The sequence below is a fragment of the Myxocyprinus asiaticus genome, chromosome 9, assembly GCF_019703515.2.
Source record: "Myxocyprinus asiaticus isolate MX2 ecotype Aquarium Trade chromosome 9, UBuf_Myxa_2, whole genome shotgun sequence".
Classification (NCBI taxonomy): domain Eukaryota; kingdom Metazoa; phylum Chordata; class Actinopteri; order Cypriniformes; family Catostomidae; genus Myxocyprinus; species Myxocyprinus asiaticus.
In genome coordinates this window covers 33,964,399-33,991,897 of record NC_059352.1, presented here as the reverse complement: position 1 = coordinate 33,991,897, position 27,499 = coordinate 33,964,399, and the positions used below count along the sequence as shown (strand labels likewise).

Below are 27,499 nucleotides of genomic sequence, written 5' to 3'. Positions count from 1 at the left end.
ATCATTTAGTTTAATATTTTTTGAGGCAATTATATTCTCTCTTATAAGTTTCTATAATTAAAAAGCATCTGCCAAGAGCAAAAATATTATTAAATGTGCCTAATCTATGTTCCCCTTTTAGCTTGTTTCTTTTCACCTTTGAATTCTGATGAAATTAGATGTCAGTTAAAGAAAGTCTAACATTACGGTCTTTCTGTAAAATCTTCTCATTTATTATTGCAGCACTTTTTGTCACAGAATTCAACCTAAACGTTAACCTCTATATACTGCTTAATACAATGAAGCTTATAAGGTTTGTAGAGAATGTGAAGCTATGTCACGCCGCGTTGCATGCTGGGGCAGCGCCACCATCTTGGGCGGATCACGCTCTGCTAGTGTTAATACCGGAATTATATGGAGAAGGGAAAATTTGTATTTTATTTATTTTATATTTTATTATATTTTTATTTTATTTATGATTAACAGGTATTTGTTTTGCTTATTGGTAGGTAATTTTATAAAAAACTTATGCAATTTTTTTGCTCATTAAATCCTTGTTTTTGAAGAAATAATTTGCTCATGTCATTTCAAATCTTTATTATGTTCAATTCATAGATAAAAAGTTGTTTCACAAACAATAGAAGCAAGGCATGTAAAAACATTTTAGACAAGCATTAAAGAAATCTTTTCATTAAAAACACTTATTGTAAAAACTGATCAATGTAAAGCAGGCAAATTCAAAAGGCTGCAGTGTACTTTACGTAATCATTGTACAACACTTGGACACATGTTCACCAGAGCACAGCAAACTAATAATTTTGTCTAAAAATGTCACATTCTCACCCTCAAATGGCAGAATCATACTGATAGGAACAGTTGAAGACAGGATTTTATATTTGTTGCGTACAATACCGATAAATCTCCACATGGATTCTGAGGTGTGCGATGCGTCTCGTGTCCTCCACATCCTTTGCTTCCAACTGATGTTGCCCCTTTGTAAATGCTGGTATTTTTACTTCAGCACACATCAATCCCACACTCTCTTTTATGTCAAACCCTCGATCCACTAATACTGTGTCACCTGGTAGTAGTTTGTCTAGAAAACCACATTTCTCGGTTATTTGTTTGTCACTAATGCGCCCACCCCACCCTTTGGAGATGGGAGAAATGACTCCTTGTGGGGTAATGCATATGAGGTATTTCAGTGTGTGACTATTTGTAGTTTGAAAATGTTTGTGCCCTTGCCTGGGTAGGGTTGCACCAGCTGTGCATAAGTTCTCACGTAAGTTGGGACGTAAAGTTCACACTAAGGGCTTAGTAACTACTAGTTAGTTTGTAACTGAGTCAGTGCTTAATTTGGTTGCACCACCTGCTCTTAGGGCTTAACTAGTAGGTTGTAAGCTCTCCGTAAAGCAATGCGTAGTCGCATAATATGACGTTTACCTGTATTGATCCAATAAACAGCCTTCAAATTTGTACACAGAAGTGTTAAAAAGCCACGAACTTCAATTTGATCTTGTTACAGTTGATGTTCACACCTCGTTTGCTCACTTAACTGTCAGCTGTAATAAATTATATCCCCATTAAAATACGATATGTAATAAAAGTAGATTTGATAAATAGTATATTTGCACTATGTAAATAACAATATATAGGAAATGTATCTAAAATAAGGGATTACAAATACTAATACAACAGGCTGGAAAAAACAGACATTTATTCATTTTAATATCCTTTATATATATATATATATATATATATATATATATATATATATATATTTTTTGAATGTGTTGAAACTTGACACCGGGCGACGCATCCTGAAAACCGTTAGATTGGTTTCATGTTGAAGAGCCGCTTAAAAGTACGTTTTTTCTCTCTCTCCTAAATGTAAACAAGTGTAAATGTCAACATCATAATGTATGTCGAAATGATTGATGCATGTCACACAAAACATGAGCTCATTGATGTCATAAAATATCAGTCTGCTTTTTACTCAATCTGTTACTCAGAGGCTTCCGTAAATATTTAGTTTATACATAAGGTTGTCCTACCTAAATTGAATGGTGCAACGCTCAAATATTTAGAAGTGCGTAAATGGTGACTTAGTGCCCATTTGCGCCACAACTAGGCTAAGCTGTAACTTACGCACAGCTAATGCAACCGGCTCCTGAAGATTTGATGGTCTTTCTATAAAAACATCAAAGCAGTCCACAATGGCAGCAACACGATTTCCAAATGTCTCCACAAACTGGTGCGGCATACTGACTCGCAAACTCTGTCTGGCCAATGCACTAGTGGAGACAAGCGTGAGTACAAAACATTCACGTTTTCTTAAATGCAGCACTAACAGTTGCTCGGTGCACACTGAATAGATGGGTGATGTGCTGGATTGGCAGATCCAATCTCAGACGCATGAAGGATCATCTGAAAAGGTGTCAAATTTCTTCTTTCCAGAGGCAGAAATGGCATTATATGGCACAACAAAACCTGAAAAATGGTATAGCTTGGAAGTCCAGTGTAATATTTTACTTTATCATCCTTAAAAATTGTCTGTGATTTTGCATTTATCAAGTTCATGCTTCAGATGCCTGTTTTCCTCTAGTAGATGGTTTATTTCATCATGCCTGGACTGGCAGAGCTTACATTCCTCTACAATGTGGTCATGAGGATTTTGTGTCATGTCATCTTCCTGTCGTGCCTTCTCCTCCGCGTCCTGCCGTGCCCTCTCCTCCACGTCCTGTTGTCTCACCTCCTCCGTTTCCTTGTTGTATACCTGTTAACGTGTCAGCAAAGTGTTATACCATGTTTTTTTTTATTTTTATTGAACTTTCAAAATTAAAAAATTCAGCAAGTTCTCAAGACATTTCACAATTTTCACATTTTGCAAGTACAATTTGAAACAGCAATAACTAAAATTAATTAAAATTAAAGGGCATCACAAACATATGTTAAATTCAGAAACAGAGGCACAAAAAAACAGGCACAGTTCTTTGGCTTTTTTATTTAAAAACTTTATAGATTCTAAATAAACTTCAAAGGCTGTTGTAAAATGAGCAAAGTTGGGTTTTGAGTTACTACATTTAGTCTGATGAATATAAAATAAAAAAGTCATATTCATATACTGTGTTTTAATGTCAGTTATTGTCATGTTATTTGATAAGCAATAAAATAACCTCTTCCTGTTGTACCTCTTCCTCTTCTTGTGCTGCCGCCGCTGCTTCACTTCGAACCCTGTCCTCCACTTTCTCTCCTGTCCTGACCCCAGACCTCTCATGTCTCCTTAACTGACGTGAAAACCTGTTTTTGTCTGTCGGTTTCACTTCATTGTGGCCCAAAAGCAAAGACAGTGACCAGTCAGGATGGGTGTCAAGCATTTAAAATGCTGTTGTCCTGTAAATACAGCAATTTCATAGGTTATACAAGCTGATGGGAATCTTTATATAAAAAAACAGCATCTCATGCTGGCAGAAGAACTAAATGAAATGAACATATGTTGTGGTTTTACATTTGCCTGTTTTTTTTTTTTTGTTTTTTTTTTAGATTTCACCCATTACTACACTCACACACAAACCTGTTTACACTTCACATGCCGTCATAACACGTTTTTGAAGAAATATATTGTACAATTAAGGTCAAAGTTACACAACACGGGATTCACCTGATTGAAAATGCCGAGAACACACTCTTATTGAAGCAGAGATGTTGCTATAACTGATATCTTTTCGTCTTGCTGCCTCTATCCACGCCATGCGACGTCTTCTCTTTACCTCCTCAACATGCATTCCTTCACGTGGTTTACACGTCGGAAAAAGGAAAAAACGTATCCCATTGTTCAGTTTATTTCCTGAACGATCATGTGACTTGCTATTGCAGTTTTTAATGCAGCAGGAATGACCTACCATGGTAATATTATCAAAAAGAAAATCAAAACACCGCCGTACACGTACTAGCAGAAAAGAAGCTCGATTCTCCTAATATGGCGTCTACACTAAACAGTTACCCAGAATTCAACGCAGCGTGACGTCATCTTCACATTCTCTATAGCAATCATTTTCTAACTTGTGACTAAACTCTTAACTCTTTGCTTTTAAATTTGTCAAAACAGTTTACTGTCTTTTCTTTTTACTCGTTTGGTTTAGGCTGTATGATGTAGGCTATATGCTATTATTATGGTATTTAGTAAATTATATATGTATTGGGATATAAAAATAACAATGCATGAGTTTGAATGCAAGTTATGTTATTGTAGTATTCTGGACTTCTATAAGTCTTCTTCAAATTCTTTAAAAAATTTCCAGTTTGAGACATATGGAGTGTGATATATTTGTTTTATATTTTTGTGGCGTAATTTGTTAAGCGTTATATAGCTGACATAGCCTACTGTTCGATTCATACGGTATAACCACAGAAGGGTTGTGGTGAAGGTGATAGTTGGCCGTTTTCTGTTTCGTCTTCTTCTGTTTGCTTCAATCAACAGCATGCAAATCTTCAGACTGCTGTTGGGTTTATTTACACGCTTGACTGTATACGCCTCCCAACAGAGCTTTAAATACTATGTATTTGAAAGTAAATATTGATTATATTTATTGAAATAAGTGCTCCGAAACAAAGCCTGCGCATTGTTCTCACATTATTTACTGTACTGAACAAACCGGTCTCAAACATGCACTGCAAATAAATTCTGAAATTACGAATCCTATTACTGTGGCATTGCTCATTAATATATTACTCTTTATTCTTCTTGAATATTAATTAGGACACGCTCGCGTTGCTTCCCGGAGCGTTGTCTGCTTCATTACGCAGCTAAATTAATATTCATGACCCCAGTTAATCCGCCAGCCGATTAACGCCTACATAGTGACGTCTACTTTACAGCAAATCAATACTACTGGCGGAACGTCACATTAGGTATGTAATATTCACGAGCCAGTCCTTCACCGTATACTATAGTAGGACTTGAAAAGGCGCATTCAGAACGAGCTGATTCACTTGTCACAATAGGGAACATCTGGCAAGGAAAGTTACAGAAGGAAGTTGGGAAACAAAATATTCAAGCAGATCAGGATTCGCATGGAAAGCTAAGGAATGGGCAGAAGAAATTACATTAGATTCTAGAATTTTTCTACTGTTACAATATCTCCTTGGTTATTCAGTGTACCTAAAATTGACTTTAAATTACATGACAGAATCCAAAAAGGAGAGAGTGGAAGTGATATAAAATCTTTAACATTAGAACATATTAGTACTGCTCATTGTGCATTTTTGCCTGTGTACACTGATGGTTCAAAAAACCCTGATTCAGGACGAACAGGTGCAGCATTTTATGTCCCAGAATTTAAAATTGGAAACTTAAGGAGGTTAACGGATGGGACAACAGTGTACACTGCAGTGTTAGTCGCTATTCAGATGGCACTTGGTTGGGTTGAGGAAGTGTTGCCAGATAAGGTTGTAATCTGCTAGGATTCAATGGCATCACTCTTAAGCCTTCAAGCATTTCAATCATGTCTAAGTAATATCTTGACAGAAATATTGGTTATTTCATATAGATTAAGGCAAATTGGAAATTTGGTACACTTGATGTGGGTGCCAGCACATGTGGGGGTACAAGGAAACGAAACTTAACAATCAATTTAAGGGCAGAAGGAAAGCATTTGATTCAAGAAGCTTGCTATAATAAATGGCAGAAGTATTGGGATACATGTCAGAATGGCAGACATTTCCATAAAATACAGTAAGTAATGTAAGACAAAGTACAATCAATCATAACTTAAATAGAGAGGATTATATTATATTCACAAGATTAAGAATGGGTCATACTAAACTTAATGCAACACTTCACATCAAGGGCTAACACAGCACAGGTCTATGTGAAAAATATCAGGTAATGGAAACCGTGGAACATGTTTTAATTAAGTCTGTCTCGTTCGGAAGGCTGCGTCCTCCGGAGTTCGCATTTGTCGGCCGCATACATCATCGAGGCTGTCTCGTTTAAAAAACATTTTTTTTTTTTTTAGTCTTTCTTTTTCTTATTTTTTATCTATTGTCAATGACTTTTATGTATATGCACTTAAATTTATACAGTTGTTAACCTTTTTTGCATTCCACAAAAAAATTAAAAAATAAATAAATAATAATAAACAAAAAATGAAACGAGACAGCCTCGATGACGTATGCGGCCGACAAATGCGACATCCGGAGAACGCATCCTTCCAAACGAGACACAGGCTAAGTGTACCAAGCATGAACAGGAAAGAATAGAACTTATAAGAGAATTACAAGCTTCAGGATGCCAAGAATTCACTTTATACATATCTTAAATATCAGATTAGAAACTGGCAGAATAATAAAAGCGATAATAAAATTCTTGAGAAACAATGGTCTGAAACATGGAATATAGGAAATCTTCTTATTTACATCTTCGTCACACTTCAGCACAGTAGGTGGCAGTATGCACCCTTTTAGTTGGTTTGCAACCCGCCAGAAAATCCACAGAAGAAGAAGAAGCCGATTCACTTCCAGGTGCTAGGAGACGCGCGGTCCACTCACAATTCAACACGAACAGCGTTCGGTCTCATAAATGCGCATGCGCAGCAGCGCTGTCCTCTCTATTTCCTGCGCACATTGCCACGTTATTAGCGGTAGACACAAAATTCAAGCGGCTTCAGACTGTTGTCGTTGAAAGAAAATCCACCACGCTAACAGTTTCCCCGTTTTCCATTACGGTCTGACGTTTGTTTGCACGCCTGAAGGTGATCAGAGATGCTGAAGTTGTTGATTGTATGCGCGCTGGCAGCTGTGAGCGTGGCTAACATCCCCGAGGAGGAGGACGTGCTCGTACTTAAGAAAAGTAACTTCGAGGAGGCACTCAAAACTTACCCCAACATCCTCGTGGAGTTTTGTAAGTAGTCCACAGCTTTGTTTGACTCGTTGCCATGCATACATATGTGATTAATGTGATAATTGTGCACATAGAGAATGCAAACCGAAACTATCCATCATCTCAGGCGCTTTTATTTTGTATTCTTAATTATCTAAATTTGTTACCACAGTGCTTGGAAAATAGGTCTTATGAGTTCATGGCTTCAACTCTACTGTAGTAACATGGATGTGTATTACCCATATCACGATGTTTCGTAATATCAATCTCAAGGAACACACAAGAACACATTTGAGAAAACCGGTGCAGTGTAACGGTTTGAGCGAAATTTCAAAGCCGCTGACTCTAAAGGCCCCCGTCTTAACGATATAGTGATTTCAAGTGCAAAGAAACTCTGTACAAAAATAAGGACCCATTATAAGTTTGTGGTATAAAGTCCATGTCCAGGGTTATAATCGCTGAACTTAAGCTCTGAATGTATCTTGTTTATCTTGAACATTTGCACTTAAGCAAATTTTTCGATTTCCTGGCGGTTTGTTTTTCGGCTGAGATTTGATATGTTGTCATGGTCAAGCAAGAATGAGTTTCTAAACTGAATGCTATTCATCAAGCTTGTGTATGGTAGAGCTCTTGGGCTTTTAACCGAGGTTGTCCCGGTTTAAATTCATTGGCCGCTCTCAAGTATATGCTTATGTAGGTACGTGATGGAGGCTAAAGTTACCCAATCACAGACGTCCACGAGTGTTTCGTCATAAGAGGCGTGATAAACGACAAGAAAGGCGTGACTTCTACGTACCCCAGAGCTAGGTTGACGTGTACTTCGGAAGAACAAGAATTTGTTGCACTACATCTGAAGGATATTAAAACATAAACATTTTTGAACAATAAAATGAGTGCATAAGTAATGCGTTCCTGCATTATTTTTGTTAGGAGCATTGGATTAAAATGTATTAAATTGATTTTTTTAAATGGTGCCATGCCAGTAACTTTGGACTTACAACATGGCACATAATTAGTCACGATAAATTGAGGAACTTGAGGTAATATCTTTGAGCTACATATTTGGTTCAAGCTGTTTCACTGTATCTGAACACCCAGTCATAAAAAAAAACATGCTGCTTGGTCATGCCGATCACCAGCCCATCTTTCACGCAGGTAAATGATATTTAATGTGGTTGTGGGGTAAATAAATGCTTCATGCTAAATCTCTACACACAAAATGACTCCCAGTCCTTTCATTAAAGTTAATGCCTCTTTGCACTAATTAAACAATTACTTTTTGCTTGTTGCAGATGCACCATGGTGTGGGCACTGCAAGGCCCTGGCCCCAGAATATGCCAAAGCAGCTGGTATGCTGAAAGCAGAAGGCTCAGATATCAAACTAGCTAAAGTAGATGCCACAGAGGAGTCTGAGCTTGCTCAGGAGTTTGGTGTTCGAGGGTATCCCACCATCAAGTTCTTCAAGGGAGGAGAAAAGGAGAACCCCAAGGAGTACTCTGGTGAGATGTCCGCAATACTATTCCTACTAATTTCTACAGTCCCCTTTGTATTTTATCTACTAGATTTTTATCTGCTTTTATTATACTTCTGGAACAGTTTTCTATGCAGCAGTTGTATCTGGGCATTCCAGAACCCTAAATAAAGGAATTTTTAAACAAAATCTATTATTAGGTTTTTAAAACTAGAGCGAAGAAAGTCAGTGAGGGGACAAACTGTTACGTGTACACTTCTTACTGGTTTGTTTTGGTTACAACTGCCACAATGTAATTGAGCTGCATTTACATTCTCCTATACTGTAGAGCATAAATCAGCATAGACGAGACAGTTGCTTGCATGCCATCAATGTGAGTGCTAACTCCTGAAGATGTGTATGTCATTCTGTACGTGGAAGCCCTGCTTGTAAGGCCCCTCCCCCTGACCCTCAGCATGCAGTTCCTCACGTTGCCTATTGTCTGGTTAGCTGTGGGTGGCTCTCCAGGACTGAGTCTGGTCTGCAGTAGTAAGACTGTAACAGATTTGACAAATGCTGAGTTCCAGCACTCGAATTGTCCCATCAAGAAAATGCATCACTTCCATTTTTCTGATTTCTTATATAATTGCAGAAGTAGTTTTTACACTGGGAGAAGAGCATTCCAGAAATCTTGTTTATTCTTGATTTAATCTGCCTGTATCTGTTGGGCCTTGATGGAAGGGCTGTATGAAGGCTTCTGTAACTGGTAAATAAGACCTCAGACTCGCTCAAAGCTTAAATGCTGAATCATAGTGTAATTACTGACGTAAACTTGCTTCAGTAGTTCCTGCTGTGAAGTGTCCTTCCACTGGTTTAAAGCATAATCGAGACTAGTCTTGAGACTGTCATTCAACTTAAACACAATGTTAGCTCTGCCTTAAAATCATAATTGGATAGGGATACATTGCAGTAGGTCTTGTGTTAGATTGATCTGTTTAAATTATATATATTATTCATTTCTTAGCAGTTAATTGATTTAGCATTTTATTTTTACATTGCTAATTAAAAAAATGGATCTGCACACTGTTATATTATTCCCATTTATTGGCAACATTTCAGTCAAACTGATCTTTTGTCTGATTTTAAGTTTCTTGCATAGCCTTACCTCTCAGCTGTGTGGTTTGGATCTCTCCTAAAGCACTTGCCTTTTAAATAAAGGCATTGCCTTCATTCACACAAGGCAGCTATGTTAATTTAAATTTTTGCTCTGTGAGCTCCAAGTGTTTGCTTGGTGACACAAAGTTCTATTGTCTCAATATGACGTGCTCTTTCTCGTGTCTGCAGCTGGTCGACAGGCCGATGACTTCGTCAACTGGCTAAAAAAGCGAACTGGTCCTGCAGCCACTACTTTAAGTGATGTCACACAGGCAGAGTCTCTTATAGCAGATAATGAGGTTGCTGTTGTTGGCTTCTTTAAGGTAATTTTTGTTTTTGTGTTTTAAATTCAGCTTTCAATTTCCATTGTTTTCCAACATTTATTTTTAGCATTTGTTTTGGTTCTTACAATCAATGGATTTTTTGTTAATTTTACAACAGTTTTTTAAAATTTGTGTGGTTGAATATCAGTCGCAGCTTTCGAATAATCAGTCAAACTCCCTTTTTATGAGTGAAACCGATAAAAGATGTTTTGTAAATTTGGTACCTGAGTCTGAATTTCTGTCCAATGTAAATATACAGGTGCATCTCAATAAATTAGAATGTCGTGGAAAAGTTCATTTATTTCAGTAATTCAACTCAAATTGTGAAACTCGTGTATTAAATAAATTCAATGCACACAGACTGAAGTAGTTTAAGTCTTTGGTTCTTTTAATTGTGGTGATTTTGGCTCACATTTAACAAACCCACCAATTCACTATCTCAAAAAATTAGAATACATCATAAGACCAATAAAAAAAAAACATTTTTAGTGAATTGTTGGCCTTCAGGAAAGTATGTTCATTTACTGTATATGTACTCAATACTTGGTAGGGGCTCCTTTTGCTTTAATTACTGCCTCAATTCGGTGTGGCATGGAGGTGATCAGTTTGTGGCACTGCTGAGGTGGTATGGAAGCCCAGGTTTCTTTGACAGTGGCCTTCAGCTCATCTGCATTTTTTGGTCTCTTGTTTCTCATTTTCCTCTTGACAATACCCCATAGATTCTCTATGGGGTTCAGGTCTGGTGAGTTTGCTGGCCAGTCAAGCACACCAACACCATGGTCATTTAACCAACTTTTGGTGCTTTTGGCAGTGTGGGCAGGTGCCAGATCCTGCTGGAAAATGAAATCAGCATCTTTAAAAAGCTGGTCAGCAGAAGGAAGCATGAAGTGCTCCAAAATTTCTTGGTAAACGGGTGCAGTGACTTTGGTTTTCAAAAAACACAATGGACCAACACCAGCAGATGACATTGCACCCCAAATCATCACAGACTGTGGAAACTTAACACTGGACTTCAAGCAACTTGGGCTATGAGCTTCTCCACCCTTCCTCCAGACTCTAGGACCTTGGTTTCCAAATGAAATACAAAACTTGCTCTCATCTGAAAAGAGGACTTTGGAACACTGGGCAACAGTCCAGTTCTTCTCCTTAGCCCAGGTAAGACGCCTCTGACGTTGTCTGTGGTTCAGGAGTGGCTTAACAAGAGGAATACGACAACTGTAGCCAAATTCCTTGACATGTCTGTGTGTGGTGGCTCTTGATGCCTTGACCCCAGCCTCAGTCCATTCCTTGTGAAGTTCACCCAAATTCTTGAATCGATTTTGCTTGACAATCATAAGGCTGCGGTTCTCTCGGTTGGTTGTGCATCTTTTTCTTCCACACTTTTTCCTTCCACTCAAGTTTCTGTTAACATGCTTGGATACAGCACTCTGTGAACAGCCAACTTCTTTGGCAATGAATGTTTGTGGATTACCCTCCTTGTGAAGGGTGTCAATGATTGTCTTCTGGACAACTGTCAGATCAGCAGTCTTCCCCATGATTGTGTAGCCTAGTGAACCAAACTGAGAGACCATTTTGAAGGCTGAGGAAACCTTTGCAGGTGTTTTGAGCTGATTGGCATGTCACTATATTCTAATTTTTTGAGATAGTGAATTGGTGGGTTTTTGTTAAATGTGAGCCAAAATCATCACAATTAAAAGAACCAAAGACTTAAACTACTTCAGTCTGTGTGCATTGAATTTATTTAATACACGAGTTTCACAATTTGAGCTGAATTACTGAAATAAATGAACTTTTCCATGACATTCTAATTTATTGAGATGCACCTGTACTTTTTTCTATTGTCCCCTGTAGGATGTTGAATCAGAAGGCGCACAGGCCTTCTTTAAAGCCGCAGAGGCTGTGGACGACATCCCCTTTGCCATCACCTCTGGTGATGCAGTCTTTTCAAAGTTTGAAGTTGCTAAGGATGGTGTTGTGTTGTTTAAGAAGGTAGGTTTGTTGCCCACTGTTTCTCTTCTCTGACTGAACATATTTGCAGGCTTTGTTTGCTTAACTCTCTGGGGTCGACGGACGCGCCGGCGCATCCTGCTGGATTTCTCCTCATAACAGTGGAAACAACTTAAAATACTCCGTCATTTTTGGGCATACAGATAAGTCTAAGACATCATTAGAGACTATAAAGGGTCTACTTTTATTTGTGTACACTCTCAATAACAAAACCTTGTGCTTTTTGTAAAATAAAGAAAATAAACAGGGTGCGCTTTCAGCCGTCTGTCTCCGCGAACATCTTTCTGAAATACGTCACAAAAATGAACAAACTCTGCGAATACTTATCAGACAAACATCAAACCTATGTCTAAAAAAGCTTAAAATGTCTACTTTTAAATAAAACAATTCAAATTTAAAACAAATATTCTCCTGCTATGTAATCTGTATGAAACAAAGCGATGTACAGTTTCTCCTGGCTCAGCTAATTATCCCTAATGTGATCACACCCACCTGCAGAGCGCGCTATTCATACGATAATGTGCTGAGGCAATCAATGCAAATGGTAAACGTCCCCAACAATGCCTTAAAGCATCAAGTTCATTCACTTTTCTGCGTGTTTGGAAGTGAAGCTACACAGGTGAGGAAGCTCCTGGATAGTGGTGATGAGTTCACATTTTCCTCAGAAGAGCGGGAATCCGATGAAGAACGTTTGCATTTTGAAGAGCGACTTGATCCAGCCAAGGATACAATTTCGGATGAGTAAGTCATTTAGTTTTACTTGCATATTAGTTGACATGCTATTTTATATAAACATGGACATATTTTACTAGTTGGACTGTTTCCAGACTTGCCAGCCAGGATTCAGAGTATTGAAATTTGAAATATGCCCTAATAGACAAGTTTTAGTTACATTTAAAATGTTGTTTTGGCTAAAGCAGGTATTTAAATTGTATGATATGAATGATACAAAAATAATATGAATGTTTATATTTTAACTAGTGTTTATTCTGCCTCATTATCATCAACGAAGCTTGTGCTTGCAAATATCTATTCGGGTGTAAATGTGTAAAATGTGCCGTAAATATGCCCATATTAGAATGATTTCTGAAGGACCATGTGACACTGAAGACTGCAGTAATGATCTAAAACTTTTAAATGGTAGTGTAGTTCTAAAGTTTTTAAGTAAAGTCTTTATGTAAAGAAAATGTATAGTCAGATTACTACTTTGAACTTAAACTACAAACAATACATTCAATCATCAAGTCTCCTCACATTAATTTTCTCTCAGGGGAGGGGTCTTTGTCTCCTCAGGTGTGAATCACATCAATATTCATGATCATCCACGCCGCCTCGCATATGGCCTTTCTAACACTAAAAGTGTCTTACAAAAGTTAAATGACTATTGTTTTATATGAATGAGTGATCGGGATGGTTTTCACATCATTTTTGTAACAAGAACTCTAGGCTACAAGATCCAGTTCTCAAAAGTCTTTGAACAAATGTTTAGTATGTGTTATATGGCCTTATTTCAGTGACTTTTTGTTTTTTCAAAAACCACACAAACTTTTTCTCAAAAATACAAACATGTATGTACATGTTGTTCACATTATTGTAGCCCAGTTTGTGCTGAATACAGTGTTATCAGACTCACATTAGGACATGTTACGACTTTGAGCATTATTACATTCATTTTATTCAAAATGTCAAATTAAGTGACCTTGCACGTTTTATAGTTAATTCCGTCTTTATGACTGAATTCCACGATTACATCTGTGCTTTCTGCATCGTACAAATCATAGGGCCCACTAATGGCTGTTTGGATGAAATAATGGTTTCTCCGATAAAAACAAAAAAAACATTTGAGCCATTTTAGATTAAGATGTATATCAAATATCGTCAATAGGCTGAAAAAAGAGAATTTTTGTAGCCATATTGCCCAGCCCTGGACCTTAGGTCAGCAGATGTACTAGGCTATATCTATGTTAAAATCAAAATGTTCTCATCAGTCTCTCTGCAATGCAGAGAGTTTTGCACTACGATGAGGAACATTGTACAACAAACATATTTTAAATCTCACAACAATGGTGTCATAAATTGTGCTTGATCAGATCACGCTGAGCAATATTTTTCAGGCTGGTCCCGCTAATGCGCATGCAAGTTTTCGAGTTGACTGACTGTATCTGAAAGGTGATTGGTTCTTTTTCCTGTGAGGCAGGACTTCCTATTCTACATCCAATTTCTCCCATTAATTTTAATACCAGTGCTCCGTCTCTGGCTAAATAGTCCCTCATTTTTCAAGTTATCGGTGCAGCCACGGTGACATGATGCAGCCGCACCGAAAAAAAGTCTCATCTGGCAATGCTGCCATTGCTATTATTGGTCTTTGCTCCGAAGATTTTGGTTCTGATTCCTGCTGGTTCCAGCTGACAGACAGTTTCTCCCCTTGACCTTTTGATTGCATTGGGTAATGATGCTCTTTGATTATAAGTGTCAGTGATTCATTGCACATTGGTCAAGCTGATTAATCAGAGGTTTATTATGGCCCATCCTTGAAAATAAATTGATAGTTTGGGCGAGGTGTGGTGGCATTAAGACTCCACACACTGTTTGCGAGAGTTAAGACTCACTTTAGTGATTTTACTTGCATATACACTATTTGGCAACCTCTTATAATAATATATATAGAGGCTCGGGGGAGGTCACGGGATGGCATGCGAGAAGCAGGTGTGTGAGCGACCTAGCTCTACCCACTTTGCTAGATTTTTAAAAAAATTATTTTCATGTTATAACCGGTGAGATTCGATACACCCAGTTACATATTTGCTCTTTGAGGTAAACATGGCAAAGAAGCTAAAATCCTCGGACTCTGGAGACATTAAAAGACACTTACGTGTTCAAGCTGAGGCCTCTGACGGGCCTATGAGCCGGGGACTCGGGAAGCACGTTGGGAGAAGAAATTCAGCGTGAGCTGTCCAACATCTTGGTGATGCTGACGAAGGTTGTTGCTGACTTGGAGGATCTCACTGTAATACGTCGATCGATTACACCAATGGAAACCAAATTCTCTGAGTTAGTCACAAGAGTGGCAGATGTTGAGAAACGGATCGATTATCTGGAGTGATCGGAAAGGGAATTATCCGCTAATCCGCCCGCATCCAAAATAGACTTGGAATACATTTTGGAAAAACTGGAAGATCTTGAAAATAGGAACCGAAGGAACAAATATATGGATTGTTGGAATTCCTGAGCATGAAGAGGGCAGAGATATGGTGAAAATCCTGGACGAGCTCTTTCCGAATCTGCTCGACATAACGGACCATAAGCTGGAAATCGAGCGAGCTCATAGAGTCCCGGCTTGGAGATCTGTTGAGGGAGACAGGCCCTGATCAATTCTGGCCAAATTTCTGAGATCATCCGATAAAGATCTTGTGTTAGGTGAGGAGCAAAGGAAAGCTTTCTTGGAAGAATCGTAATATTTTCTTGTTCCCAGATTTTGCGAATTCGACGAGAGAAACGCGATTCAAGGAATGTAAGAAACTCTTACATAAACGGAAGATCACTTTTACACTGATGTTTCTGGCCAAACTGAGAATAGATACCAAGGATGGCAGCAAAGTATTTTTATGCCCCAAAAAGGCACTGGCCTTCATATAAACTATGGGTGAGTAAACCATTGAGCGTTTCTTAAGTGAGTGGACTGACTTGCTGTTCAGTGTCTTGACTGTCTAAGGAAGCTGGGCGCCATTTTTTTGTTTCTTTTTGCATTGGCTCCGCCTAGCGGCTGGAGTTTGTTTTGTGGCATGACACTCCAAGAAACTTTCGCTTTGAGACAAGATCATTTTTACACTGAAGTTCCTGGCCTGATTGAGAATGGACACTATGGATTTAAAAAAATTTGGGAAGTTATGGGGTAGACATGTTTTCTTTAGTGCTGGCTCGAGTAAGAGTAGGGGCGTCATTACATTAAGTAAACGTCTGCATTTCAAATTTCTCTAACAGATTAAAGATAAAATAGGAAGAGTCATTGTTTTAGCAGACATTCAGGGGCAAAGGTTGATTTTGGCTAATATTTACGCACCTAACGCTGATGATCAGAGCTTTTTTTATATATAGATCTTGAAGGGATGTTGCAAGCCGCTGGCACCCCTCATGATATAATATTGGGAGGAGACTTTCATCTTTTGATGGACTCAGTCCTTGATCATAGTGAAGCCCCCTTGAGCAACATTGAAGCTTCACAGGATATGTAAAAAATCTTGGTTTTGTAGATATTTGGTGACTTTTGAACCCATCTGGTAGGGACTATACATTTTTTTTTTTTCATCAGTCCATAAGATTTATTCTAGAACAGATTTTTTTTTTTTTTTTTTGTTGAAATATCTAAATCCCTCATTTCATCTGTTGTTGATTGCTCAATTGGAAACATTTTAGTCTCAGATCACGCCCTGGTGAGTTGAGGTGTTGCCACATACAGAGAAAAAAATCTTATAGTTGGTGCTTTAATGTATCCCTTTTGCAAAATCCTGATTTCCAACAAATGTTAAAGACTGAAATCAATGTTTATATGTAGACCAACTGGTCCTCAGTATCCTCTGTGGACGTGGCTTGGGAGGCACTTAAGGCTGTTCTTAGGGGTCGGATCATACAGTATGCCTCATTCATCAAAAAATCCAAAGCACGAGAACTCGTGGAGTTGGAAGAGAATATTAAAAGTGCTGAAGCGCTGAATGTCGTCTGATGGCCTCAGAGAATTGACCCGACTGAAATATAATACTATTTTGTCGCGGAAAGTGGAGTTTTGGTTATTCAGGGCAAGGCAGTCATACTTTGAGTCGGGGGACAAAGCAGGGAAGCTTTTGGCTAGAGATATAAAGCAGAGAGTCTTTCTACCATTCCCTCAGTGTAATCTGCTGGTGGTGAAATATTTACCTCAGCCATTGATATTAATAATGCTTTTAAAGAGTTCTATATTGATCTTTATAGTTCCACATCTTTGTCTACTGATGAAGATATTAGAAACTTTGTGGAACTATTAGAACTCCCTAAATTGATGACTGAGCAAAAAAAAAAATTATCTTGATTCTGAGATAACCTTGGAGGAGCTTGACGAGGTAATTAACGCCTTACAGGCAAGGCTCCCAGGCCAGACAGCTTTGCCGCTGTTTTTTCTATATCTTATGCTACAGAATTGGCTCCACTTTTGTTAGAAGTCTATACGGAATCGTTAAAGAATGGAAAGCTTCCCCAACCATGACACAAGCCCGAATCAGTCTGATTCTTTAAAAGGACAAATATCCAAGTGAGTGTAAGAGTTACCGTCCAGTTTGCCCTGATCCAGCTAGATGTAAAACATTTTGGCAAAAATTCTGGCTAACCAATTAAGTTATGACATCTCTCATACATATAGATCAGGTGGGGTTTATTCCGGGCCGCAGCTCCTCTGATAACATCAGGCGTCTAATCAATATCATGTGGTCAGTGGCGAATGATCAGACTCCGGTTGCTTCCATCTCACTTGACGCCGAAAAGGCATTTGATATGGTAGAATAGGATTATCTTTTTAAGGTTTTGGAAATATACGGGTTTGTGAATACTTTTATTGGATGGATTGTTACTTTATAGACACCCTGTAGCGGCGGTACAAACAAATGGATTAATTTCAGGTTATTTTAGTCTGGATAGGGGCACCCGGCAGGGTTGCCCTCTTTCCCCATTATTGTTCTGTCTTGCCCTGGAACCATTAGCAACCGCGATAAGAAAGGAGGATGATTTTCCAGGGGTGATGGCGGGAGGTGTGGCGCATAAGCTTCTGCTTTACGCAGATGATATTTTAATATTCGTATCCGACCCTACTAGATCTGTGCCTTGCCTCCACAGAATGATCAATTCCTTTTCTATATTTTCGGGATACAGAGTTAATTGGTCTAAATCCGAAGCTTTAGCTCTGACTGCGTACTGCCCAGTAACGGCTTTTCAGCCAGGCACCTTCAAGTGGCCCAAACAGGGCATTTTTCAAGTATTTGGGTATTTTATTCCCAGCAAATGTATGTGATTTTATTCAGTTAATTTTGAGCCTTTAATAAAAAGGTTTTCGACTGATGTGGGCTTCATTACATTTATCGATGATTGGGAAGGTTAATGTTATTAAAATGAACTGCATTCCAAAATTTAACTACCTGCTGCAGTCTCTCCCTGTAGATGTCCCCCCTCTCTTATTTCAAGCAATTTGATAGCATAGCGAAGTCCTTTATTTGGAATGTTAAGTGTCCCAGGTTACATTTCAATAAGTTACATAGGCCGATTGACAAAGGTGGGCTAGGCCAACCCAAGATTTTTTTGTGCTTTCGGTCTCAGACATTTGGCCCATTGGTCGCTCCCACCTGAGAGAGCCCCTCCCTGGTTCTGTATTGAACAGGATTTTGCCATTGCAAAGCCTTTCTATCAAACTAACCAGAGAAGTTAAGTCACACCCCGTTATCTCGCATCTGCGCCTGGTTTGGACGAAAGTGCCCAGAGGGTTTAATTCGGACATTTAAGTGTTGCCTTAGCATATGGCTGAACCCTAAATTACACATAAGTCCCCTTTCTGTTGGTCAGAGTGGATTGGGAGGGGGGTTACTACACTCGGTGACCTATATGAGAGTGGAGTACTGAGATTTTTTTGATAATTTGGTTCAACACTTTTAGATTCCTAGATCCGAGTTCTTTAGGTATTTACAGCTGCACCACTTGCTCTGTACTAGTAGTGTACACCCCCTAAAGCGGCAGATACTTTTGAAATGGTGATTACTGCTTTTGGGAAAGGTCATGAAGCATCAGTGTATTACTCCCTGTTGATTCAGAGTCTGGGGGATGGAGCTTCATATTCTCTCAAGATTATGGGAGAAGGATTTAAATCTGGTATTTGAGGGAGTGTGGGCCAGGATCATAAAAAGCATCAAGTCTGCATCTAGAGATGCAATGGTCCGTCTGATGCAATTTAAGATTTTGCATCAGTTCTACTGGACCCCCTCTAGATTGTATAGGTTGGGTCTTAAAGACACACCCACCTGCTGGCAGTGCCAATCAGAAGACAGGGACACAATACATGTATTTTGGGGATGTGTAAAGGTCCAAGAATTTTGGTTGAGGGTTCAGAACTTTGAGTGAGGTGTTGAACACTGAACTTTCATTTAGCTCCAGACTCTGTATCCTGGGTGATGGAATGACTGGACATTGGGGACAGTTATTTAAAAAGTTGGGTCCTAGCCGGAGTCATGATTGGTAAAAAAAAAAATTGAATTTGATGTGAATAATTGATTCCATTTTTTTGTTATTTTTGTTATCAATAAAATTGTTAAATAATATATAGAGGCTCAAGATCCCAGCTTTTTGCCTATAGCTTGTTTTCAGCCGTTCTGCATTAAGGGAAAAGATGCACATGCAAATAGGACCAGGACATTGTGCTCCTGAGGTAGATTAGGAAATTTTCACACAATCCATATGAAACTACATTCATACATAAAGACTAAATTGCAGGTGGGTGGTATACCCATAATCTTATTTCACAATAGGAGTAATTTTATAATTAAGGAACAGTAAATTGCAATATTTAATTTTTCAATTCGGCCCAAAATGTTTTCACAACCATGTAGTAATGTGTAGTTTTCAATAATGTAGTTAAATGCTTTTAGAAATTATTTTATTATTATAATAATAATACATTTATTATTGTTTGGAACATGAAGGATGCACAACTAGGATTATTTAACATGCAAGTCTTGCTTCTGTACAGAAACAGCTGCTTTCTGTTGATTCTCACAGCAGAATGGGTATTTTATGCATTAACAATAATAGGCAAAACATCTCATTGACCATTTACCCCTTAAGTGTTATTGATGTAGTTCCTGTGAAACTCAGTGTCCTTACTGCCTCATTTCAGAATGCAGCTGCTCTCTTTATGTATGTCTGTCTATTAATGCCCACTGCATAGAATTAATTTAGAATATCCACTGAACTGTTGCCAGCAACTGTTGCAGTCACATTTGTGTTGAGTGATGCACAGTTCTCAACACTCAGTTACAATGAATATTGCTCACCAGGTTTGTATTGTGTATACAGAGGAATGGAATGTATTGACGTTATATATGACTTTATCTCTTACACCCTCTTTCTCTCTCTCTCCTCAGTTTGATGAGGGTCGTAATGCATTCAATGGGGAGATCAGCAAAGACAAGCTCCTGACCTTCATCAAGGCCAACCAACTTCCTTTGGTCATTGAGTTCACTGAGCAGGTAACCTTTAGACATACAGCTCTGGAAAGAATTAAGAGAGCACTGCACAATTATCAGTTTCTCTGAATTTACTATTTATAGGTATGTGTTTGATTAAAATGCAAATTTTTGTTTTATTCTATAAAGTACGGACAACATTTCTCCCAAATTCCACATAAAAATATTGTCATTTTAGAGCATTTATTTGCAGAAAATTACAACTGGTCAAATTAACAAAAAAGATGCAGTGTTTTCAGACTTCGAATAATGCAAAGAAAACAAGTTCATATTCATTAAAAAAAAAAAAAAAAAAATTATGTCTTGATCCATCTTCCTCTTGATCACATTCCAGAGGTTTTCAATGGGGTTCAGGTGTGGAGATTGGGCTGGCCATGACAGGGTCTTGCTGAAGTGCCCCCAGATCATCACTGATCCTCCACCAAATTTCACAGTGGGTATGAGAGACTGTGGCTTGAAGACCTCTCCAGGTCTCCGTCTAACCATTTAGATGACCAGGATCTGTGTTGATCTGGGGGTGCTTCAGCATGGCTGGAATAGGGCAAATTCGTCTTTGTGATGGACGTGTGAATCAAGCCACATACAAGGTTATCCTGGAAGAAAACTTGCTTCCTTCTGCTCTTACAATGTTCCTCAACTCTTGAGGATTGGTTTTTCCAGCAGGACAATGCTCCATCCCACACATCCAGGTCAATCAAGATGTGGATGGAGTACCACTGGATCAAGACCCTGTCATGGCCAGCCCAATCTCCACACCTGAACCCCATTGAAAACCTCTGGAATGTGATCAAGAGGAAGATGGATGGCCACAAGCCACCAAACAAAGCCGAGCTGCTTGAATATTTGTGCCAGGAGTGGCATAATGTCACCCAACAGCAATGTGAAGGACAGGTAGAGAGCATGCCAAGACACATGAAAGTTGTGATTGAAAATCAGGGTTATTCCACCAAATATTGATTTCTGAACTCTTCCCAAGTTAAAACAGTATTGTGTTTAAAAATGAATATGAACTTAGCATTATTTGAGGTCTGAAAACGCTGCATCTTTTATTTTGACCAGTTGTTATTTTCTGCAAATAAATGCTCTAAATGACAATATCTTTATTTTGGAATTAAAGCTATCAGCCATCATATCACTCAGGACGGAGACTCATTCTGTCTCCTAGAGATGAACTTAGTTTGGTGCGAAAAGTGCAAATCAATCCCAGAACAACAGCAAAGGACCTTGGAAATGGGTAGACAAGTATCGATATCCACAGTAAAACTTGTCCTATATCGACATAACCTGAAAGGCTGCTCAGCAAGGAAGAAGCCACTGCTCCAAAACCTCCATAAAAAGCCAGACTACAGTTTGCAAGTGCACATGGGGACGAAGATCTTACTTTATGGAGAAATGTCCTCTGGTCAGATGAAACAAAAATTGAACTGTTTGGCTATAATGACCATCGTTATGTTTGGAGGAAAAATGGTGAGGCTTGCAAGCCGAAGAACATCGTCCCAACCGCAAAGCATGGGGGTGGCAGCATCATGTTGTGGGGGTGCTTTGTTGCAGGAGGGACTGGTGCACTTCACAAAATAAATGGCATCATGAGGAAGGAAAATGATGCGGATATATTGGAGCAACATCTCAAGACATCAGCCAGGAAGTTAAAGCTCGGTCACAAATGGGTCTTCCAAATGGACAATGACCCCCAAGCATACCTCCAAATTTGTGGCAAAATGGCTTAAGGACAACAAAGTCAAGATATTGGAGTGGCTCAAAGCCCTGACCTCAGTCCGATAGAAAATTTGTGGGCAGAACTGAAAAAGCGTGTGTGAGCAAGGAGGCCTACAAACCTGACTCCGTTACACCAGTTCTATGTGGAGGAATGGGCCAAAATTCTAGCAACTTATTGTGAGAAGCTTGTGGAAGGCTACCCAAAACATTTGACCCAAGTTAAACAATATAAAGGCAATGCCACCAAATACTAGCGAAGTGTATGTAAACATCTGACCCACTGGGAATGTGTTAAGGAAAAAGCTGAAGTAATACTCTACTATTATTCTGACATTTCACATTCTTAAAGTAGTGATCCTAACTGACCTAAGACAGGGAATGTTTTCTACGATTAAATGTCAGGAATTGTGAAAAGTTTAGTTTAAATGTATTTGGCTAAGGTTTATGTAAACTTCTGACTTCAACTGTAAACTGATAATTTTGCAGTGGTCTCTTAATTTTTTCCAGAGCTGTATATGCCCAGACTTTGGACTGTTGTTACATATTGACAGAGACATTAACCCTTGATCAGTTTGAGTTTATATCAAGAACAAATTTTTAAAAACCTTTTTTTTATTTTTTTTTATCATTGTACTCTGTCAGATGATCTTGTATTTGGTTGACCTGATACATTGGCGAGCCACCGATATCTGAGTTCTAATATATAAAGAGTGAGCCAGACCAAGTGCTCGTGGGGAAAAGAGTTTATTGATGTTGATCATGTAGCTCTTCTGAATCTTAACCCAAAGTTCTGTCTGTGGCAGATATTTATACCTGATGGCAAATGTGCTAACTAAACATACAGGAGATCCCACAGGACCTCCTGAGAGGAACACAGCAGGTAGCATCCACTTGATGCTCCTGAGAAGAACCCACAAATGGGGTCTCACAGAAACCTGCTGAGGGTAACCCAACCAATAGATAGGAAAGATTAATCAAACCTGTCTTAACACAACTGCAATGGATTTGCATCTGAGGCACAGTTGCAATGTAAAACCATCTGACTTTTTAAAAATACACAATTCTACACCTTTAATGTATTAACTTGTTTTTCACCATGGAAGCTGGCATGGTGTTAAATCACTAACCAACATTAGAGACATTTGTTTAAACTGTAATATATACAGGACCCAGATGTGCTTTTACTGAAGTAAGAAATTGAGTTCATTTAAAGGTAGGATGTTATGGGGGGAAATGATGGATCCCATGACTCTCTTCTGCAGACTGCTCCCAAAATCTTTGGAGGCGAGATCAAGTCCCACATTCTAATGTTTGTGCCCAAAACGTCCAAAGACTTCCAGGACAAGATGGACCAATTTAAAAAAGCATCAGAGGGCTTCAAAGGCAAGGTTGGTGCCTTTTTTGTTTCAAGAATTATGTAAAAGTTTGTACCCTGGAGTTTTAGTTGCATGATCAAAATTCTTGTTTGAACCCTTGGGTATTGTTTTAGTAATTTTGACAATGTATTTGTATTTTTGCAAGTAAAAACCTTGTTTTATCTTTCCCCACAGATTCTCTTCATCTTTATCGACAGTGATGTGGATGATAACCAGCGAATCCTGGAGTTTTTTGGTTTGAAGAAGGAAGAGTGCCCAGCAATCCGTCTTATCACCCTAGAGGAAGAGATGACCAAATACAAACCAGATACCTCTGACATCACAGCAGAGAACATCATTGCCTTCTGCACAGCCTTCACAGAGGGGAAACTTAAGGTGAGCCCAGAGCATTGCTCAGATTTAAGGTTTAAACTAGAGCTGTGCAGATAAAATCTTAATACATCACAATACTTTTTCTGGTGATATTGTATTACTTTTATTCATTTGTGTATTCACCAGAGAAATTGAAACAAAGTGTAAATTCACTTTTTCTCTAGGACATGCCAAGTAACACTCACACAGTTTAAATTGTGTTCCAGTTATGATATTGTGATGTATTGAATTGTGACATACACTTGTGGCCAAAAGTTTGGAATAATGTACAGATTTTGCTGTTTCAGAAGGAAATTAATACTTAATTCACTAAAGTGGCATTCAACTGATCACAAAGTATAGTCAGGACATTACTGATGTAAAAAACGGCACTATCACTATTTGAAAAGTATTTATTTATTTATTTATTTATTTTTTTATCAAATCTAGACAGGCTCCATTTCTAGCAGCCATCACTCAAACACCTTATCTTTGAGTAATCATGCTAAATTGCTAATTTGGTACTAGAAAATCACTTGCCATTTATATCAAACACAGTTGAAAGCTATTTGGTTCGTAAAATGAAGCTTAACATTGTCTGTTTGTTTTTGAGTTGCCACAGTATGCAATAGACTGGCATGTCTTAAAATCAATATTAGGTAAAAAATGGCACAAAAAAAAAGAAAAGAAACTGCTTTCTCTAGAAACTCAGCCAATCATTGTTTTGAGGAATGAAGGCTATACAATGCTTGAAATTGCCAAAAAACTGAAGATTTCATACAAAGGTGTACACTACAATCTTCAAAGACAAAGGACAACTGGGTCTAACAAGGACGGAAAGAGATGTGGAAGGCCCAGATACAGCTAAACGAGAAGTATATCAGAGTCTCTAGTTCGAGAATTACACTCTTCCAATGTCCTCGGCTGACAGCTTCATTGAATTCTACCTGCTCAACACCAGTTTCATGTACAACAGTAAAGCGAAGACTCTGGTGCAGGCCTTATGGGAAGAATTGCAAAGAAAAAGCCACTTTTGAAATAGAAAAACTAAAAGAAAAGGTTAGAGTGGGCAAAGAAACAGACATTGGACAACAGATAACTGGAAAAGAGTGTTATAGATCTTCACCCCATTTGAGCTTTTGTGGGATCAGCTAGACTGTAAGGTGCGTGTGAAGTGCCCATCAAGACAGCCACATCTATAGCAAGCGCTACAGGAAGCATGGGGTGAATTGTCACCTGAGTGTCTGGACAAACTGACAGCTAAAATGCCAAGGATCTGCAAAGCTGTCATTTCAATTCCCTGCTCTAGTTTAAACATGTGCCCTAATCAAAAATGGCCTTCCAACAACAGCAAAAATTCTACAAAACAGAACTGCTGCACATTAAACTTCGGTTTATACCTCAAGGGGCGGTCACATTACACTTTGTGCTCTATTCAAACGCATCCGAACGCGGGAGACCAGAAACGCAAGCTCGAAGAAATTTTGTGCGACGCTGCATAAAGTTCAAGCTTTGATCTCTGAACTGTGAATCTGGATGACGAGGACTCCTGACCAGTAGAAGATCGAAACTTCACACACTGATCTTTTGAACCAAAAGCACGACCAGAACAAGTCTGATTATCCTTAATTAAAATTAGCAAATCTACAATTCCACTAAGAGACTTCAGCACTGCAGAGTGCTTCGGCATCATAAGTGTTTCCTCACAAAGCATATCTATCATAATGTGAACTGCTGAGCACAACTTATCAAGCTATACAAAAGGAGAATATTAGCCAACAAAATAGTTTCATTAACGTTCGTAATATCATTAGTTGTCATTGTAATGTGTGGTCATCACTCACTGTTATTCATAATTCATCCGTCCCCTTTTCTTGTTGAACGAGATCTGAGGAACTGCCCGAAGGACATGCAGCTCCTCTCGTTCAGTTGATCCTTGTTCATGACGACTGATTCATTCATGTTGTTTGTGAATGAGTATACCACTAGATTCAGTTAGTTCACAAATGAAGTGACCGAGTGCTTCAGTAAAGGGCCTTCAAATGCTGGGCTTAACTTTTACCAAGACACAAAGTTAAAGAAAATCCTAAATATATTACACTGTGCACTAAAGCACAACATTTCCAGTGGTAATTCATGTCCTTTTAACGGTGTTCCCTTTTAGTTGTTTTGGGGATTTTGTGCATACCTATAAACTTGTCTTGGCATTTCACCCCTTTCTCCTTGTTTTAAAATTATTATTATTTTTTTTTTTTAATTTCTCCCCAATTTGGAATGCCCAATTCCCAACGCGCTCTTAAGTCCTCGTGGTGGCATAGTGACTCGCCTCAATCCAGGTGGTGGAGGATGAATCTCAGTTGCCTCTGTGTCTGAGACCTTCAACCCGTGCATCTTATCATGTGGCTTGAGCGCATTACCGCAGAGACATAGCGCGTGTGGAGGCTTCATGCCATCCACCGCGGCATCCATGCACAACTCACCATGTGACTCTACCCTCCCTAGCAACCGGGCCAATTTGGTTTCTTAGGAGACCTGGCTGGAGCCACTCAGCACGCCCTGGGATTCAAACTCGTGATCTCCAGGGGTGGTAGTCCAGCGAGTAAAGACGCTGATTACCCAGGCCCCCCCTTTCTCTCCTTGTTGAACATGCATAACTCGCATGCCGAACTGAACAAACGACATGCCACCTCTCGTTCAGTCTTTCAGCAGATCTTCATTCACAAAAGAGATGACTTGAGTCATTAATTTTGTTTTTCAAACGAGTTTACCAGTGTGGTGGAAATTCACTTGTAAAATGAATGTGGCCACTCCAGTGGTAAAGCTTAAGCAAAGAAAGTCTTTATTCTTACGAGCCCAGGTAGCCCTCCTACTACCAAAGTATACTTCTGAGAGCTACAAAGGTTATTTCCAAAGTACAGAATATTTATCCAACACAATCATGTATATTCATTTTTTAAAAGACAAAGAATCAACTAAATGGTTGGCTAAATATAAAAATTACCATAGAACCTCCTTCCTTCACCTTACAAGGACAGGTTCCTGTCCTGAAATGCTCTATTCTTCATCAACACTAGTCTTCCTCAGCACATTTCATAATGTTTTTCACTCTTCGGCTGTGTTCTCTAAGACAGTTCTCTGCCTCCCTTTTCATCTCTGACCCTGCCAGAGATGGCTGTACAAAGAAACTTCAGTCAACTTGGCTACAAAAAGAGAAACTATTGCATGCATTTGAACATGTTTGGTTCCTTTTACAGAAAGCAATTTAGTTAATAAGAAATGATAGAAAAGAAACTAAGCATAATGAGAATAAATTTTCCACATTCCTCCCTTTTGAACCTGTATGTTCAAATTCAGATTAACAAAATTAGTGTTTAAAAACTAAATCAAATTATTTTAACACGCATCATCATCAAAATCATAGTCATCAGAATATGGAAAAAAAAATCAGATTAGTCTTCGTCACAGTAGGTGTCTATAGTTTTTTGTTAAAGACATATATTGACCTTTGATAACTGTGTTCTGAATACACTGACTCATAGAACGGTTTCATTTCAACTGATCACTCAAGTAGGACAGTGACACTGTCCATGTCGCACCTAGGACGGCTGGGTGAATGCCCAAACAGTATGCACCACCACATCCTGTGTGATTCTTCCACTTTTTGTTTGGGTCTGTGTTGATCATGTGTCCTTGTGCCTTCTGTCCAACTCCCAATTTCAGGGCCCCCTCAATTTTCCAGACCCTCGTTGATCCCCCTAGGGGACTCTTCCACCTCTGCCAGAGTTAGAGGCACACCTATTGTGAATTCAGGAGGGTTTATCCTATGGCAGTGTGAGCAGTGAATTCAGGTATTCCTCTCAGCTACTCGAACAGCCGTGGGAGTAGTCAGAATCCTCCTCCATGGTCCCAACCAGTGTGGGCGGTGCCAAGCTTTCCATCTGAAGTCTTTCACCACAACCCAGTCTCAAACCTGCAGCTTATGGATGGCACCCTCTATTGGAGATGGGAGA

General features: G+C 38.9%; 1 protein-coding gene and 1 long non-coding RNA gene across 4 annotated transcripts in view; one reads left to right on the top strand and one right to left on the bottom strand.

Annotated features, from left to right (window-relative positions):
• Positions 1–561: 561 nt before the first annotated feature.
• Positions 562–3,991, bottom strand: LOC127446062 (uncharacterized). Of its 2 annotated transcripts, none has more exons than XR_007898125.1 (3): positions 3,641–3,991; positions 3,156–3,372; positions 562–2,755 (listed from the first exon to the last, which is right to left on the bottom strand). It is a non-coding gene; the product is annotated as an uncharacterized LOC127446062 (long non-coding RNA). The 2 variants fall into 2 exon arrangements; XR_007898126.1 differs by having other exon boundaries at positions 3,171–3,372.
• Positions 3,992–6,539: 2,548 nt separating this feature from the next.
• Positions 6,540–27,499, top strand: part of LOC127446050 (protein disulfide-isomerase-like) — a 38,784-nt gene continuing 17,824 nt past the window's right edge. The window contains exons 1-7 of one of the 2 annotated variants that reach the window (XM_051706671.1): positions 6,540–6,880; positions 8,152–8,358; positions 9,654–9,787; positions 11,639–11,776; positions 19,945–20,049; positions 23,025–23,150; positions 23,313–23,513. In XM_051706671.1, the coding sequence (XP_051562631.1) occupies positions 6,742–6,880; positions 8,152–8,358; positions 9,654–9,787; positions 11,639–11,776; positions 19,945–20,049; positions 23,025–23,150; positions 23,313–23,513 (1,050 nt within the window). In that variant the 5' untranslated portion in view covers positions 6,540–6,741. Of the gene's footprint in view, positions 6,881–7,861; positions 8,015–8,151; positions 8,359–9,653; positions 9,788–11,638; positions 11,777–19,944; positions 20,050–23,024; positions 23,151–23,312; positions 23,514–27,499 lie in introns of those variants that run through there. The other variant, XM_051706672.1, reaches the window with a different exon arrangement.